At 40.1% G+C, this 15,451-nt stretch overlaps 1 protein-coding gene across 1 annotated transcript in view; it reads right to left on the reverse strand.

Annotated features, from left to right (window-relative positions):
- LOC138296482 (uncharacterized) overlaps positions 1 to 15,451 on the reverse strand; it is a 1,064,486-nt gene that overhangs the window by 324,787 nt on the left and 724,248 nt on the right. Inside the window, exons 63-66 of the mRNA XM_069235627.1 lie at positions 14,727 to 14,801; positions 12,299 to 12,469; positions 10,363 to 10,515; positions 1,954 to 2,064 (exon numbers count right to left, since the gene is read on the reverse strand). Of these exons, the coding sequence (XP_069091728.1) occupies positions 1,954 to 2,064; positions 10,363 to 10,515; positions 12,299 to 12,469; positions 14,727 to 14,801 (510 nt within the window). The remainder of the gene's footprint in view (positions 1 to 1,953; positions 2,065 to 10,362; positions 10,516 to 12,298; positions 12,470 to 14,726; positions 14,802 to 15,451) is intronic.

Raw genomic sequence — 15,451 nt, forward strand, 5'->3', positions numbered from 1 at the left:
GAAACCTAAGCTCTTTATATTCTCTTTGGGCGGAGGGAAATCTTTTAACCCTTCCAAACCCGGGGATTTGAGGAGAGAGAAATTCCCAGAAATTCCCAGGGTAGGCGAGCTGAATCGTGAATCATGTCTCCAGTCTTTGATGAACCATTCCAAGAAACCCACATTGTTGCATCCACGGGGACGGCTTCTGGGTACTTCAAGTGTCAGAGAGGGAGCATTCTAAGAATGCAAATAATGACAAAGTGAAGAGCTAAAATTGAAGGCGGCTCTGCTTAATTTGCACTAAAAAGTTTATTTGATTTAAAATATCGAACGAGGGTGACAGAATTATTTAAAAAACACAAAGGGAGAATAAAGGCTGACGTGGCCCTTCACCTCAGGTCTTTTGTTCTTGTAGTGTGGGAAAAACAGCTAAGGACCTTTCAAATTCCCTGGCGTGAAATTCCAGTTAAGGTGGAACGGGTTGGGTATGAATGATGACCAATGCTGTGCAGAATACGAATATGGGGCCGGATGTACGACGGTCTGCTTTTGCTCTCGCAAATTGCGAAAAATAGCAAAAGCTGATGCACAACAATGTCTCAGACACTGGTTACGATTCTTAAATGGGTCGCAAAGGACCTGCCTCTTTAATATTCATGAGGCAGGTTGCAATTAACGACCCACTAGGAATGGCCGCACTCAGAGGGATCGTGGCCTGCGGGGGTCAGCAGACCACCATGTCTGTGATTGCTTTTTTAAATAAAGCAGTTTTTTTGCAATGCAGCCTGTTTTCCTTAAAGGAAAACGTAGTGTATTTAAAAAATAAAAATAAAAGTTTAAAAAACGTTTTCGGTGCCAATCACAAGGGGGAAGAGGCGCCCTAAGGAGCCAATAGGATGAAGCATTCTGGCGCTAATACCCTATGACGCAGGCGAGCATGCATGTGTCTGAACATGCTAGAGTATTAAAGCTAGACATATTGGCTTTCCCAGTGGCTGTTTATATATTTTTCTACTTGAGTTTGTCTTTAAAGTACACAGTGCAACTCAATTTATGAATATTGCTAGTCTGCTTTGATACCTTGATCTTTCACCTGTTATGGCACACAGGCTCAGGGCCTGATATAGAGTACGGTGTCCATCTCCAAGACTTGTGGAGCATCGGTTCAGTCCAGAGGAGAATTCGGAGACAATCATAATGGGATTCTTAGTACTATTCTACAATATAAATCCAAATGTGTAAACTGATACTGTAGATTTTAATTCGACATATAATATATATATTTCTAAATATAATGAGGGAGACCTCAGTTTAAATAATATAAAGGACTGTTACAAATTAGTATATTTCTCCACTTTTGCTGCTCATTACCACAGCTGTTGTCTAGTTGGCAAAATGGTACTTTTGAGGGCCGTAATTTCAGTAAATTGTCTATCCCATACCTAAGCCACTTTTTCCATTTTTGACCATAATAGCTGACATTTGGTTAAACGAATCGTAGACATGCATGTGCCGCCTTTTGCATGGATTTCCAACTTCCTGAAAAGTAAAAGAAAAATCCTTCGGACTACACATAGAAAGACACTCCTGCTGTGCATGTACTCCTGAATATTGTCCACAGTGTAGCTCGATCCAGTAGCCTCAGCCCAACAGTCTTATTACTGTGTAAATACATGACGGTCGAATTGACAGTGATGACAATTATTGTCATCCCATCAGTGATGTCATAAATTATGTCAACTGTGATGTGATGCAGCTTTTGGGCTTTTGCTTTGTAATCCAAATGTCCTTTTAATTAAAAATGCTTCATAGTATATAGTTAACATTTGCCATCTAAGACAATACAAATCACTGCACATTTCTGAATCATTGCAGATTTGCTAGTAAAGCACAATTTGGAAGGCTACGGCCTATATGGAAGTTCAGTTGTGCATTTATGTGGAAAAAAGAAATAGGTGCATGTGGCCTTACCTTAATTCCTTTGTTCAAATTCCCAGTATTTTTTTGATGGGAAAACGTCATTTCCAATGGAAACGTGACAAAGCGCGTCTTCAGTGACTCCATATGGATAACTGAAAAATTCTTGGAAAAAAGTTTAAATTTTTACTTACAATGTAAACCCGTGTCTTTTTACAACTCCGAATATTAGTATTCATGCATTGTTTAGTTACAAAGACTATGTTTAATGTTATTAGGAACAAACAATAAGATGGATTCGCGAGAGAACAGTAAAAGGTTTGAGTTGGTTTAAAATACGCGTCCAATAAAACGCAGGTCAGTTCAATTACGTTAATTTACAATGAAATTAAATACAAGGTGATCATTTAAAAATATAGTGGTACACATATATCGCCTGCCGACACTTACAACAAAAGTAAAAATTATGTTAATAATCAGTTTATTATCTTCACACACTCAATTATACAATATTACTCTAATAACAAACCTACATTTGTTAATTATAGTAAAATTCCTGAAATTTTGCCTAACTCAATGTAAGTATATTTTTTAGCAAAGCATCACTGATGTTCCTGGTAAACAGCGAACAAGAGGTCATCTTAACTCTTGCAGCTTGTGGTGGACCAATAGCGCATTCAATATCAGAGCTTCAAGAGAAATCAGCTAAGGTATTTGCTATAGAGGATGTAGTAAGCCTTATGTGACTCAACTGCATGATGTCAAAAACAGGCAACATAACTATACCTTTGCACAACATAAAACACACAACTGAGGCACACAAGGGACAGAGATAAAAAAATAAAGAGAAAAAAGGACAAAGACAAATGAAATATCAAGAACGAAAAAGGTAACATTGTAGAGGTAAAAGTTAAAAATATAAAGAGAAAGATAAAAAGATGAAACAGGTTCTATTGTATAAGACTACTGTCGTATTTATTTAATTATTTTATGAAGCATGGGTGTGCCAATTAAGACATTATTATTATTATTATTATACAAGAATAGCCAGGTCTTCAGCTGTTTACAAAAATACAAGTAGATTGATATGTTTGCAAAAAGTGTTTGAAGAAGATCTGACTGTAAGTACTTTACAAAATACCTCCACCTCAGGATAAAGAAATTACATGCTAAAGAATAGCAGACATAGTCCATTACCTAACCTAGATGATTACTGTTGAATTATTTACTTCCCATTTGACCACCATTTGCAGCAGTGATGCGACCAGGGCCATCTCACTCTGAGTCCTGTTGGCATCAAGCCCCATGCCAGCTTCCCATTATAGCCCTCTCTTGCTCACTCTCACTTCATGTCTCACAGTTTTTCAGGATAACCACAATCCTTTTCACTGAATCAATGGACACATGCTTGAAATAACATGATTCCTGTTTTCATGCTTATTTTGAGCACTGCAGAATACCTTATCTATTTCTCACACACCTTTCCAATGTACACCTTTATCACAATCATAACAGTGCTTGCTGCTCATCCTGCAGCTACTGACAATTTGATACCCACCTGCATTCACATTGGGGAGACAAATGGAGAAATCCTCTTCACAGAACATGGGGCTGTGTTATTTGTCCAACCCATTCACTGAAGTGCCTTGCCATGCCCCCCCATGGATCACAGCTAGCTCGGTACAACACTTCATAATTTGGTTCACTCTTTTGGCCAACATTACCATGAGAACAACAGTGTGCTGCACCCTGGTGCTCTTCTGCCACATCCTGGATATCCACCCATCTACAAGATTGCAACCTATGGATATTTCCTTCAAGAGTTCTTTCACCACACCTACGGTAAATAAATACAACACTTTGACAATTGTCCACCTCAAGTGATAGTGCATCAAGACAGACACAAAAGCAAACGCAAACACACTATATCCCATAGCTGCAACTGGGCTTACCACATTCAGAGCCAACTTGACTCTAGACTCCCTGTGCACTTCGAAGTGAGAAAACTTTGGCCTCTGCATCACATTAATACTATCACTAACTGTGCACTGGAAACAAAACTTCACACTTATCTTAACCTAATACTCCAAATGAGGCAAGCAATACCTTTATGCACACAGCCCTTATTCCCTGACCGGCACAGCATCCCTTCATGTGCCGAGTTCATTATTATTGTCATAAGACTCAAACCTTTGTCCATGCAACTGCTTGCACAATATCCTGTGCAAAGCATCCCGCAAAGACCAAAAATAAATCCTATTTAGCAACCCACAGCTGTTTTTTGTTCAGTTACCCACTCACAATATTCTCCATCACACTAGTGAGAACAATATATTTTTGCGTGCTCTTTCCCTTGTTGGTTGTGGTCTCTTTGCAGTGACAAAATTCAGTGTCCCTTCTCTGCACTCCCATTTGAATTCTGCCGGCGTAACGGGCACAGACAACCAGAAATTCTCACTAGCCCAACAAGCCACTGTCTCTGGCTCCACCACAAAATAATTATTCTCACACCCCTCCAAGGTGCATGAGGCAAGACACACCACCTTTCCTTTACCATTAACCATCTCTACCAACACTGCACTAAACGTGTGTTGCTTTATTTAGCTTAACAGGAGTGCATCTCATTAACATTCTCAACACCCTACATGTCAAGGTCCTTCAAGAATTTAGAGAAGTACGCCATTATCCCTAAAATTCACTCCTTTCTCACTGCTTCCATCAAATATAAGTATCAACCCTTTACTAAAAAGAGAATGCCACAAATATTTTACTCTGTTGTACTCAAGCAGAACTATATTAAAGCATTTGTAGCACTTCAAATAGTACTAGACAATGCTTTGCAATGCTCCAACCAAGGAAGAAGATGGTATTTTAGAAAAAAACGACCACATCCATCCCCTCAAAGGTCACTGGCATCAAGCTCTGAAACACTGCAGATGTGAAAGACAAACCAAACACCATGCAGTGAAATCAGCAAGCTCATGTGCATACTTGTTACAAATTACGTGAAAGGAATAGGTTTGGAGTGCAGGTCTATCTAGTAATAGGCTTAGTAGCAGTGCCAGTATGTCCAGATTACAATGTCAATGAAACGTGAATTCTCTTTACTAGGCAGAATCTAGTTACTAGAGTCACTCTTTGTTTCATTTTCTCTTCAACGTTAGAACAACTCATCACAGGTGACACGTCAGGAAAAGTTTAAGTCCTCATGCAGCTTATCAAGGTATCTATTTCTTTGACTTCGGCCGATCTGCTGAGTTACCAGCGGGTCTCAGTTTGCTACCACTAGTCCATAATGTCTCCTGTCGCCACAAAGAACAGTGTAAAAAGTGGGGAAACCAGTGGTTGAAGCCCTTCAGTGGTCCCTGCATGGCGCTTGTACATTAGTAGTGAAATAAAAAAATGAAGATAAAGAGAAGCATTTATGATTACGTCACTGACCCGAAATTATTAGTGCCTGGTGTGAACGAATATATATGTGATTACTCAAATAACTATTAAAATCCTGTCTAGCGAAAACTGTGTTATCAAATAATTGAAGTAAAACTGATTCAGCACATCCAGCAGTTTTGGGCTTGATTATAATGCCTTGGTAATGGATGGTAATTTATCACATCCAATAACTAACAATACCTTACTGTTCGTTATTTATCAGACATGTTATATTACTCCAATTACAACCTGCACCTGTGAAAATGGAGTATAAAATGCGGATTTTGGTTCCACATCAAAATCCAAATGTCTCAGTATTTTCTGGGCCTTCTTCCGTATGGAAATATCGGCAGGTCTACCCTACCGATATTTACCTGAATAAAATCCTAATTTCAAAATGTGCAGTAACAGGAGTTACTATACATAGCACAAATAACCGTGGTACTCACAACCAGACTCTTAGGCTCCTATTAAAGGCTGAAATACATTAATTACATTCTATATGTGAGTCATATGAAGTGTTTCTTTGAGTAATAGGATTTCTGTTTTACTAATGTTGTTATTTTGTTTTGAAATAGATAATTCCATGTCAGTGTCCATAATGCTTCTTATCGCCACTTTATATAACTGGGAGGATCTGAGTCCTTCTAGGGCTTAATAATACTCAGGTTTTGTAGTTCCCACAAATAAGCAAACTGTTATTTGAGGCCTGGGGGCTGCCACTGAAGCGGAGTCTACTATGCTAAATAATGTAAATGGGTGGTGAATTTATTAGATATTTCTCTATGATATTCCTACAGGAGGAAAATGCTTTATTTCCTAAGGCCTCTGGTAATGAGCATGCTTATAACAATTGTGTGTGATCAGAATTAGTATCGCTACAACATGTACAAGCATACGCCTTCAGAGGCTGAATCTTCTGAAGTTAAGGTCCCTTTTTAATAAATACGGCACCAACAGCAATGTGTGCAGCTCTTTCTTCTTGTGAATGGGAAGTTACTCTTAGATGCAAAGTATGTTGATGCATCTGACCAGCTGGTTTTTAAATAATAATCCAGCATTAATAACTTGGGCCTTAGAAGAACCACAGTGATACATACTCCTGAATGTCTGGAAGTTCTTCTTAAACCTTTAACGAAATTTCATACAGATCACTTGTGTCACCTTATGCTTTTCAAAATGAACCTAGGGGATAATATTGTAAACTCTATTGCCCAGTATCTCAAAGGTTTGATGACAAACACATTGTTTGCAGACAGATAGGCATTTCTCCCCATCAATGGCCAACCAGATAGGTCTCAACACTGTTTTGCCATTGTTTTAATGGGATCAAGTATCTGTATACTTCCGGTGGGCTGTGGCATTCCAGCAGCTAAACTCAACAACAGAGGGTTAGCCTTTATCTGTAATTATTCCTTCACTCTGAAAGGGATCACTTTGTGTAGTCCTAACACACCATCAGATGAATGTAGTGTCCACACACCGGTAAATCAGTGAGATCCAGAGATATCTTTAGATATATTAGTAGGATCCTCGCCCACAAGAAACACCTGTGACATGCTTCATCATTGGATCCTCACTTACTATACCTAGTGTGAGTGGGTGGGCTCAACGCAGTTTGTAAGTGGAGCTCTGACTCTAAGGAGGGATTGACATGTAGATTAAAATTTCCTTCCAGATCCTAACTGTGTTTTATTATTGGGTTTATGCAGCCCCAGGTGTTTCCTATGAGTGAGGCTCCTACTGATATATATAAAGATATGTAACGATCCCACTAATTTCAGAGTAAGGGAATCATTACGGATATAGGCTAATCCTCCGTAGTTGAGTTTAGTTATCTTATTTGGGAGGCTGAGGGTTCCCTTTTTCTAAGCTTTTCACTCCCCCTTAATTGAGATGCATACAAAGAGCTGCCATGCCTCATGAATTCAAATAAATAAAATGAGATACAAACATAGTACATTAAATTAACTAGCTCACACTGTTCCTTCACCACAGCAGCATAGCCCTTTGGCATATGCAGCAATGATTCGACCTCCAAGTATTCTGAACCCTGCAGTCCCTCCAAGAATATATCCACATCCAACCCCAAGAAAACACTGTAGTTTCTATTTAGGCACAATAAGACTGTAGGTGTCAGAATATGTACAAGTGTACACCGAAATCCTGTGTCAATAAATGTCTGAGAGTGCCTTACAGGTATGAATGAGTGCACAGCAAAAAGCTGGTGTAAAATGGTCACATCACTCCCCTACCCTATCGTTCAAAGTCTGTAGCAATTCTGAGGTGATGGATCAAAGCCTTGCCATGACAACACACCTCTGGGAATGAGGGGACTGCATTTGGGGTACAGACCTATTTGATGATAGGTTTAGTAGCTTTATGCTGTGGAAAAAGGCAGTTACACCAGATATTAGCTACAAGGGAGCAAATCACCATAATATAACCTGCTGGGAAATGTATGACTCCAGCATCGTCCTTGTACACGAAGAGTGCAAACTTCATAAACCAGAATCCTTGCACTCCTTCCTACATTCATTTGCAATGAGCAGAGTCTCAGGGTAGGGCGGCAGAAGTCAGTCTCTCTAACACTGTTCTCACATATCAGGACCTTTGTCTTACTGATATTTTGTTTTGGGAAAACTTAATGCTTCCAAGAGCGGACATCTGCAAGAAAGGAATTTAGGAACAGCTATTAGAAAGGCTGGCCATTTGGACTCAGAACATTCACCCAAAACTAAATCTGTGTGTCATCTACATTTGTGAAGAACTACAGTATAGAACATAGCTAAACTGTTTGCAAATTTAGCTTATACATGGATTGGTCAATGCAAGGCTCAAATATGAGTCCCATGGTACTTCAAAGGCATCTACAAGTATGTAGAAATAACAGGTGGAAAGGCAACTTCCTGGGTATCATCTGTCCAAGAAATTGTCTATATCCACTCCTACCCTCTCAAAGGAAAATACCCATTCTGGCAGTGGTACCAAACCTGTCTTACTACTTCTTAACAAAGACACCCAGAGGAACAAGAGGCCTCGCCTTTGCCTTTTTCATTTTCAGGCTCCAACAAAGGAAATTTCATGCATCAATCTGAGTTAAAATGTACATAACAAATGGAGCACTACAAACCTTCGGGTAGCCATCAGTTTGAGCCATGCAGTTGCCATCCTATAAGGAAACTGCAGAATCCAGAATCAGAATTTCCCTTACCCCTTTGTAAGGTCTTAGTCTACCATAGCCAGACTGTTAGGAGTGATCACCTTCTACAATAGTATGTATACATTTCAGGGGGTTACTTCTATATCAGGATCAGACAAACGTTTGAAGTTAGAGCTGCCATTGCTAACTCCCAACCGGGAAACTCAGGTACTGACAGTTTAGCTGTTAGTTTTTACTTGACTTGCCTTCTCAGCCTTTGTGTTTTGTAAGTTTATTATTCCCTGCTGTAGGGATCACAGCACAGAACATCTATGCAGGGCAGTCTGTAACAAGTTACAGTCAATGATATCTCATAATACTCATAGCACTTTTAAAAAACATCCTTGATGGCCAGACAAGGACAATTTGCTACGCTCCTCAGTGCTATAAACCCTTTCCATTCTAGGGACACCTCAGGTAAAGGGATCCTCTACTTGTGATCCCCACCACCACAAGAAGCTCATTGGTAAGAATTTTGCAAGCCTTGCTAGAGTAGACTCAAGAGTGTTACTAGCCCAGCTTCTATCGTGGCAGCTCATTCTATCCCTTTTGCAACTGCTTCTTCAAAAGATTTCTTGTATTCATTTGTATGCAGACACTCCCCACTGTAGCTGTTCCCTTTAAGCAATTATTATCTAAGACTCCAGGATTAGTACTCTGGATAAAAGATTTCCTTCCTTTATGAGACACGTCTTCTAACTCATCAACTGCAAGTTTTATGATTACCATGTTAGTACTTGGACTGCAGTAGATTATTCTGGAAACATGGTTTGAAATTCCTCCTCCAGAAAACCTCTGACCTTGCTATTGGTTTCCTACTGGGGCTTCATTTGGACACACTGATTAGAGTGTCTACTGATTACAATTATTAGGCATCTTTATCCACAAATGCCTTAAGTGCTATTTCCAGATGGTGCTATTGAAGGCATACAATTAATGGATACACATGCATCTGTAGCAATTTGAAGTATTCTTGTGAGTAAATCTTCGCCCTAATATTGAAGGTGTGCTATATGTGCAGCGAGAAACTCTGCTGCTTCATCAGCCCAAAGAATGGTATGTTCAGCTGGCATCAAACAGGCTGTGTTTTTAGCCAATGTCTCTCTTGTGCTGGCAGATGCAGTATATTGAGTAAGAATTTACACTGCCTAAATGTTGGAAACCTTGTTGAAACAAGCGTGGTATAACCACTAGAATAACCTGAACTTGACAAATTTAGAAGCCTGCTACAAACAAAAAATCAAAGGAATGGTTAAAATAAGAAGGTTTTAACAAGCTGTTCTTTATAAGTTGAGCCAATCAAGTTTCCCTTCTACTATGAATGAAATTCACTTAAAGGCCTTTGCAATGTTCTCAATATTAAAAGCTAAATCAGATCAACTGAATGCTGTCATCTTCTGGACAGAATGAATGTAGGCAGATATGGGCTGCTCAACTATTAAATGACGTAATACTTGCCATTGTGCATTGCACTACGACCTCTATGTCTAGCAACAGAAAGACATTCAACCGGATTTGGGAATTAGGGGGGATTAGTTTGCCCATCCAACTGCAGGGAAGGAGTCAAAGTCAAACAAGTCCATAACATGAACATGTTCACAAGAACATTCCACAGAGATTGCGAAAAGTGCGTGCCATGTCAGGCCACACTTAGAAACTAAAGGTCTGTATTCATGATGGATCAAACATTTTAATATGAGATTAGAAGACGCTTATGTCTCAAATCTTGTATTATTTTGGCAATGCTGCCCACACATATTTATTGATTCATCTATGTTATCCTACAACAGGAGTTTAACAACTGGCAATTGCCAAGTGGAAATCCATACCTCTTTCATGATGTGTTCTAGTTCTTTGTTAAACCAGTTCAGATCAGCCTGGCGACATAGCCTGTCTTCTAGAATACGACGAAGCTCGTGCTGCCAGAAAGAGACTACCATTGTGCTGTCTTCGCGGTCTTCACTTGATAACCTTCGCAGACACTATGTGAAGTTAACCAGACAAAGGAATCATTGACATTTTTAGCAGAAAACGTTACTTGCACTCCTCCTGTAATCAAATGAGGTTATTGGATGGTAAGGTATTACAATGCACACAGAAGTTAGTCTCCTAAACAATAATTCAATGTTGGTAACATGATGGACTTTGCACAAGATCCACATTAGAACTAAGATTGTGAGATCCCTACACTGCTACGTCCTATTTGAGAATCCACTTTTATAGAGGCAATTCATTCACAAGAAGTACGCTTCACGATGTGACTAGAATGCCCTATGGCAAGATACTTTATGTAGTTGTAAAATGTGAATAGGAATTAAAAAGTAGGTGTCCCAGGGAGTGTAATGAACATTAAAGGAGAGTGTCTGAGAACGATATTTAAAGCAAATGTGGTCCAAACTCATAAAGTCTGGACCTTGAGGGGCACTGACAAATGTTTAGAAATAGAGTTGCCTCAGAGCACTTTACATCAACAAGATCGGGCCTTGGATAGTTAGTGCCTATAGATTGATAAAGCCAGCAATCAATCCGGTATTTATAGGAAGTGTCCATGAACGTACTATATGAAAACTGAACAAAGAAAAGCTGTCACTGACAAAAATTAGAAGATTAACATAACAGGTAGGCATATTGGAAACTGCTATGCACTCTTAACAGGTCGCATCTAATTCGTGAATTTGCTATAGGGGTACAGCAGCCTGAGTACCTAAAGGAAGGAGATGGTGTGAAAACGTATCTTTCAGAGGAATAAGTACACCCTGAGGAGGAGTTATTCTTCTATGCCAAGATCTAACACAGATTCGAATGGCATAGTGACAGACAGTAGCGGCAGTCAGTGGTACTGATGGACAAGCCTAATGGTATGCAGCATTTCTTATGATTCTCGTTTCGAGTACAGCACCGCTTGCAGGAAGGACCAAAAGGCGTGATATGATTTTACACTAGGATTATACAGAAATATGCTCCATCAGGTGCTATGAGTGAACTGCTAGCCCTAGGCTGAAAACCAACGATACAATATCAGTAGCAAGGGGTCTGGTGATGCTTTGTTCCTGGTTGAGAAAGAATGTTTCGGGATGTGATGTGTGTGTGGCGTTGGTGGTCTCAGCTCAATCAAAAGGGGGTGAGCAGAAGATCTCCACACCATCCACTCTACAGTGAAACGCGACATCAATGATCTTTTCCATAACTGGCATCATTTTGCAGAATGTTTATTTGCTTTACCAGGTGTGTCTCTTTCGTTCCACCCACCCAATAAGAATTTAGTAAACGAATGCAAAACACACGCTTCTCTGAACAGGTTTGCATGAACAATGTATGATAACAACTAGCTAGTCATCTGGGAATGTTCAAAACCAAAATAGAACTAGTCTCGTTAATTAAAGTGGTTTTAACTCTTTCTATATTCCCTTCCTCGTCCGTTCACATGTGGGACAGGGACATTTTATATGCGTCAAAAACAAACACTGTACGTGGTAATTTTCAAATGATAATCTCAAGTTAGTTTACAAGTATTTTTGAGGAATTTAGAACTGTTTCAGTTCTATTCAGTTCTGAATCTTTAAAACTATAGGCTAATGTTGCTGCATCGTTTCTGGAGAACACTAATTATCTGAGACTTATTCTTTGTTCCGAATGCGCGTCCTTTCCTCTCTGCAGTAAACCTAAACCGGCCTGGTTTTAAATTTTGTATATTTTGCATCCTCTTCTCTGAAAACTGCGTGCACTGTTGTCGATTAAGACCAACACAGCGTGCAAGAGCCTTACCTGGAATGCTTTATTAATATCTCTCAAAGAGAAGAGGTAGTGTTGGCGGCCTGGAGTTGGAGATGGCAGCAGAGTCTTCTTCACAGATGCCACAAGTTGGCACGATGCCTGCACGAGAGAGACATGCAGCTCTTCTGCTAAGGGCAGGCCCTCCTTATCGCCCATGTTGGCCTGTTAATAGAAAGTAGAAACCCTCAAGAAGGTGAATAAATGGTTATCCTGCAGTCATCTCTTAGAATTCCCTTTGTTCTTGCCCCTTCTCCAATTGCATCTTCTCTTCGTTCTTTACTATGAGTATTTCTCTGCCACCCACTGTTTTCGCACCTCTTGTGTGATCTTCACATGGTATCATCGTGTGAGGTTGGTGTGGTCAACTATGCGTACAAGGTTAAAGGTGCCACTAACGTACTGTGTCACGGCTTCAGTGTGGCTGCTGACATGATGCAGGCCCACAGTGTGTGGGGCATGTGCATCAGGAGGAACCTGTAGGTGTCTTAATTCACTAGTTCAAAGGGGCCAAACCACTGTGCAGCTCTAGCATTCACCAGCGCCGAGTAAGCAGTGCAAGCAGAGCACACTAGTATAATAATTACAGTCTCTGAGCACTCCAAAATAATTACACGTTTAGTACGTGTTGCCGGCAGTCTTTATTTTCATTAGAATTCAATCATAGATCCGCCCAAGCCAACATGTGTTTCGTCTAATGCAACCAATGTCACAACAGACTTCTTCAGGGCTAGAACTAGCAGTTTACCTAATGACTGTGTCAAAAGGTAGTCACCTGATCAGCAAAATCAATAGTATTCCCAGACTACTGACCACTCTCCCCAGATACAGAGGTACAGACCCTTCAAGCACGACCTGTGGCATGCATAACACTTGAGTAACATAAGACATACTATTGAGCCTGCTGATAGGATGATTACCGTTTGGCATAGATACTGGGAAAGCTACTAGTTCTAGCCCTGAAGAAGTCTGTTGTGACATTGGCAGCAGTAAAGGAAATACCTGTTGCTTTGAGTGAATCCATGATTGAACTCTGATTAAAATAAAGACTGCTGGCGACACGTACTAAACGTGTAATTATTTTAGAGTGCTCTGAGACTGTAATTGTACCTGGGCAAGTATCAAAAGAGGGTGATCGGGTGGCTTTTCCTCCTCGTTGAGCATCAGTTACTTGGGAGCAACATTGGAGACTATTTCATTTGGAAGTGACTTTGGACTAGAGTGTGTGCGTCCATATTCCCAGCCACCAATAGCTTTGTTAGAGCACACTGCTATGTAATCATGTGATTACATCCTAAAGCAGTTGGCAGAGCCAGGAATTAGTCATAGCGTATCAGCAGGTATACAACCATCATGCATGCATGCATTGTGCAAACGAAGCACTCCTTATCTTCATATCTGTCTTCAATTGGTACTTACAAATTTTAGTGTTCAAACGCTAAAGTGATGTCATGACTGTGTCATAGGAGAAGTTAATATTATCATGAATACTTTTTACAGAACATGTGACAAACCCAACAGAGTACATAAACATACACACAACCCTGCAGCAGGAGTCAAACCCTTTTACTTTTGTACACATTTAATGATAGGTGTATCACCTAACTCAGCAGAAAAAAAGAGACAGAGAGAGACAAAGAAGGAGCTTTCCAGTAGCTGTTCACCCCTCTTGACGATCATACAAGTTTAAGGTTACCCAACTAGGCTCACGTCTCCACATTTAGGATACAAATGGCCTCTCACATGAAAGCTCCATTTCAAACCATCTAAAGTTATAAAAATGAAGTTTGCAGATTAGCAGTGGTCTAGCTTCATACCCAGCGATGCCACAAAAGTACCCTGTGCCCCCAAAGTACTCACATTCAGGCAATTACAATCTTTAATTAATGCTAAGCAAGGGATACTTGGCGCATTTCCGAGGAGATAGTAATAGAAAACGTCAGATTCAGCCAACGAAAACAAGGACGGGCGTAAGACTCTTCAACGGAACTTTTTCAACCCAATGCCTATCCATCTCTGTGAGTTATGGGAGCCCCTGGGTCCCCTCACCACAATCTGCAAAGGGCCCCGTCATTTGACGTCACACCGCTGCATCAGAAAGGAAAAGGAAGGAGGGTGAGGGGCGGAGGATGACGGAGGGGTCGGAGCATCTTGTTGAGGAGTTCGTGGGCACAACGTTTTCTAACCACGAAGCAACAGTTTAAAACGAATTATGATTCTCACAAACTCCTCATGGAGGAATCACGAGGAACTACACAAGTTAACGAGAACTTTTAAGAGCCCAGAGAGTTGGGGTGGTTTTGAGATGGGATTTAAAAAACGTGTTCTTTGGGTGTCTGCCCCCTGTTGACTTTCCAAACCTTCCACGAAGACTAGATAAAAAATGCCGTATGTGATTTACACATAATCCAATTACTCTTACTTCTAATATAGAGAAAATAACGTTCTCGAGCTGCGTTCCTTCTGGATCCGGAAGATGAAATATTGCAAAGTGACGCTGAAATGAAAGGAGTTTTATTAAACGCATGGAATACAAAATTCATTAAAAAAATGTAATTTTAACTTGGGATCACAGTTTTGAAAGGCAGTGAAAATTAGAAATGTGAGCAATACAAATATGCACAATAAAAATCCAATAGAAAATAACAGAACAAGCAAAAGCCCTACTAACAGCCACTCTCTAACCCGTGGGAGCACAAGGCATCAAAATAGTATGTTTAGAGAAGAGGTGTAATCTCTCTTAGACAAAGAGGCTTAAACACTTGTAGCAATAAAGTTTTAGAATCACACCAGACTGCACTTCTTCATTTCATACTGCTCCATATTTTCTCAAGTTTAATGGCAGTATCACAGAGCAATCATCTGGTATACGTTTATGGGTTTCCCTAGGGTGAATGTTCAAGGACCACCTTCCTTTTGTTGCCAAGAAAGTGGAAATCATTGGGGAGGACTGCAACTCTATCTGCTACCGCCCACTCTTTGCTCACTTCTGGGAACTGTATCCTAAAAGGAGTCTAACCAGTTTAGGGTGATCCACAATATGTCTTTCCTCAATTGGTTATTAGCCAAATCGAAGAGAATTAAATTGTTCCATAGCATTTGCTTTCTTAGAGCAGGCTTTGAAAAGACTTGCACACCTGGGTAAGA

This window comes from Pleurodeles waltl, chromosome 5 (assembly GCF_031143425.1).
Source record: "Pleurodeles waltl isolate 20211129_DDA chromosome 5, aPleWal1.hap1.20221129, whole genome shotgun sequence".
Taxonomy (NCBI): domain Eukaryota; kingdom Metazoa; phylum Chordata; class Amphibia; order Caudata; family Salamandridae; genus Pleurodeles; species Pleurodeles waltl.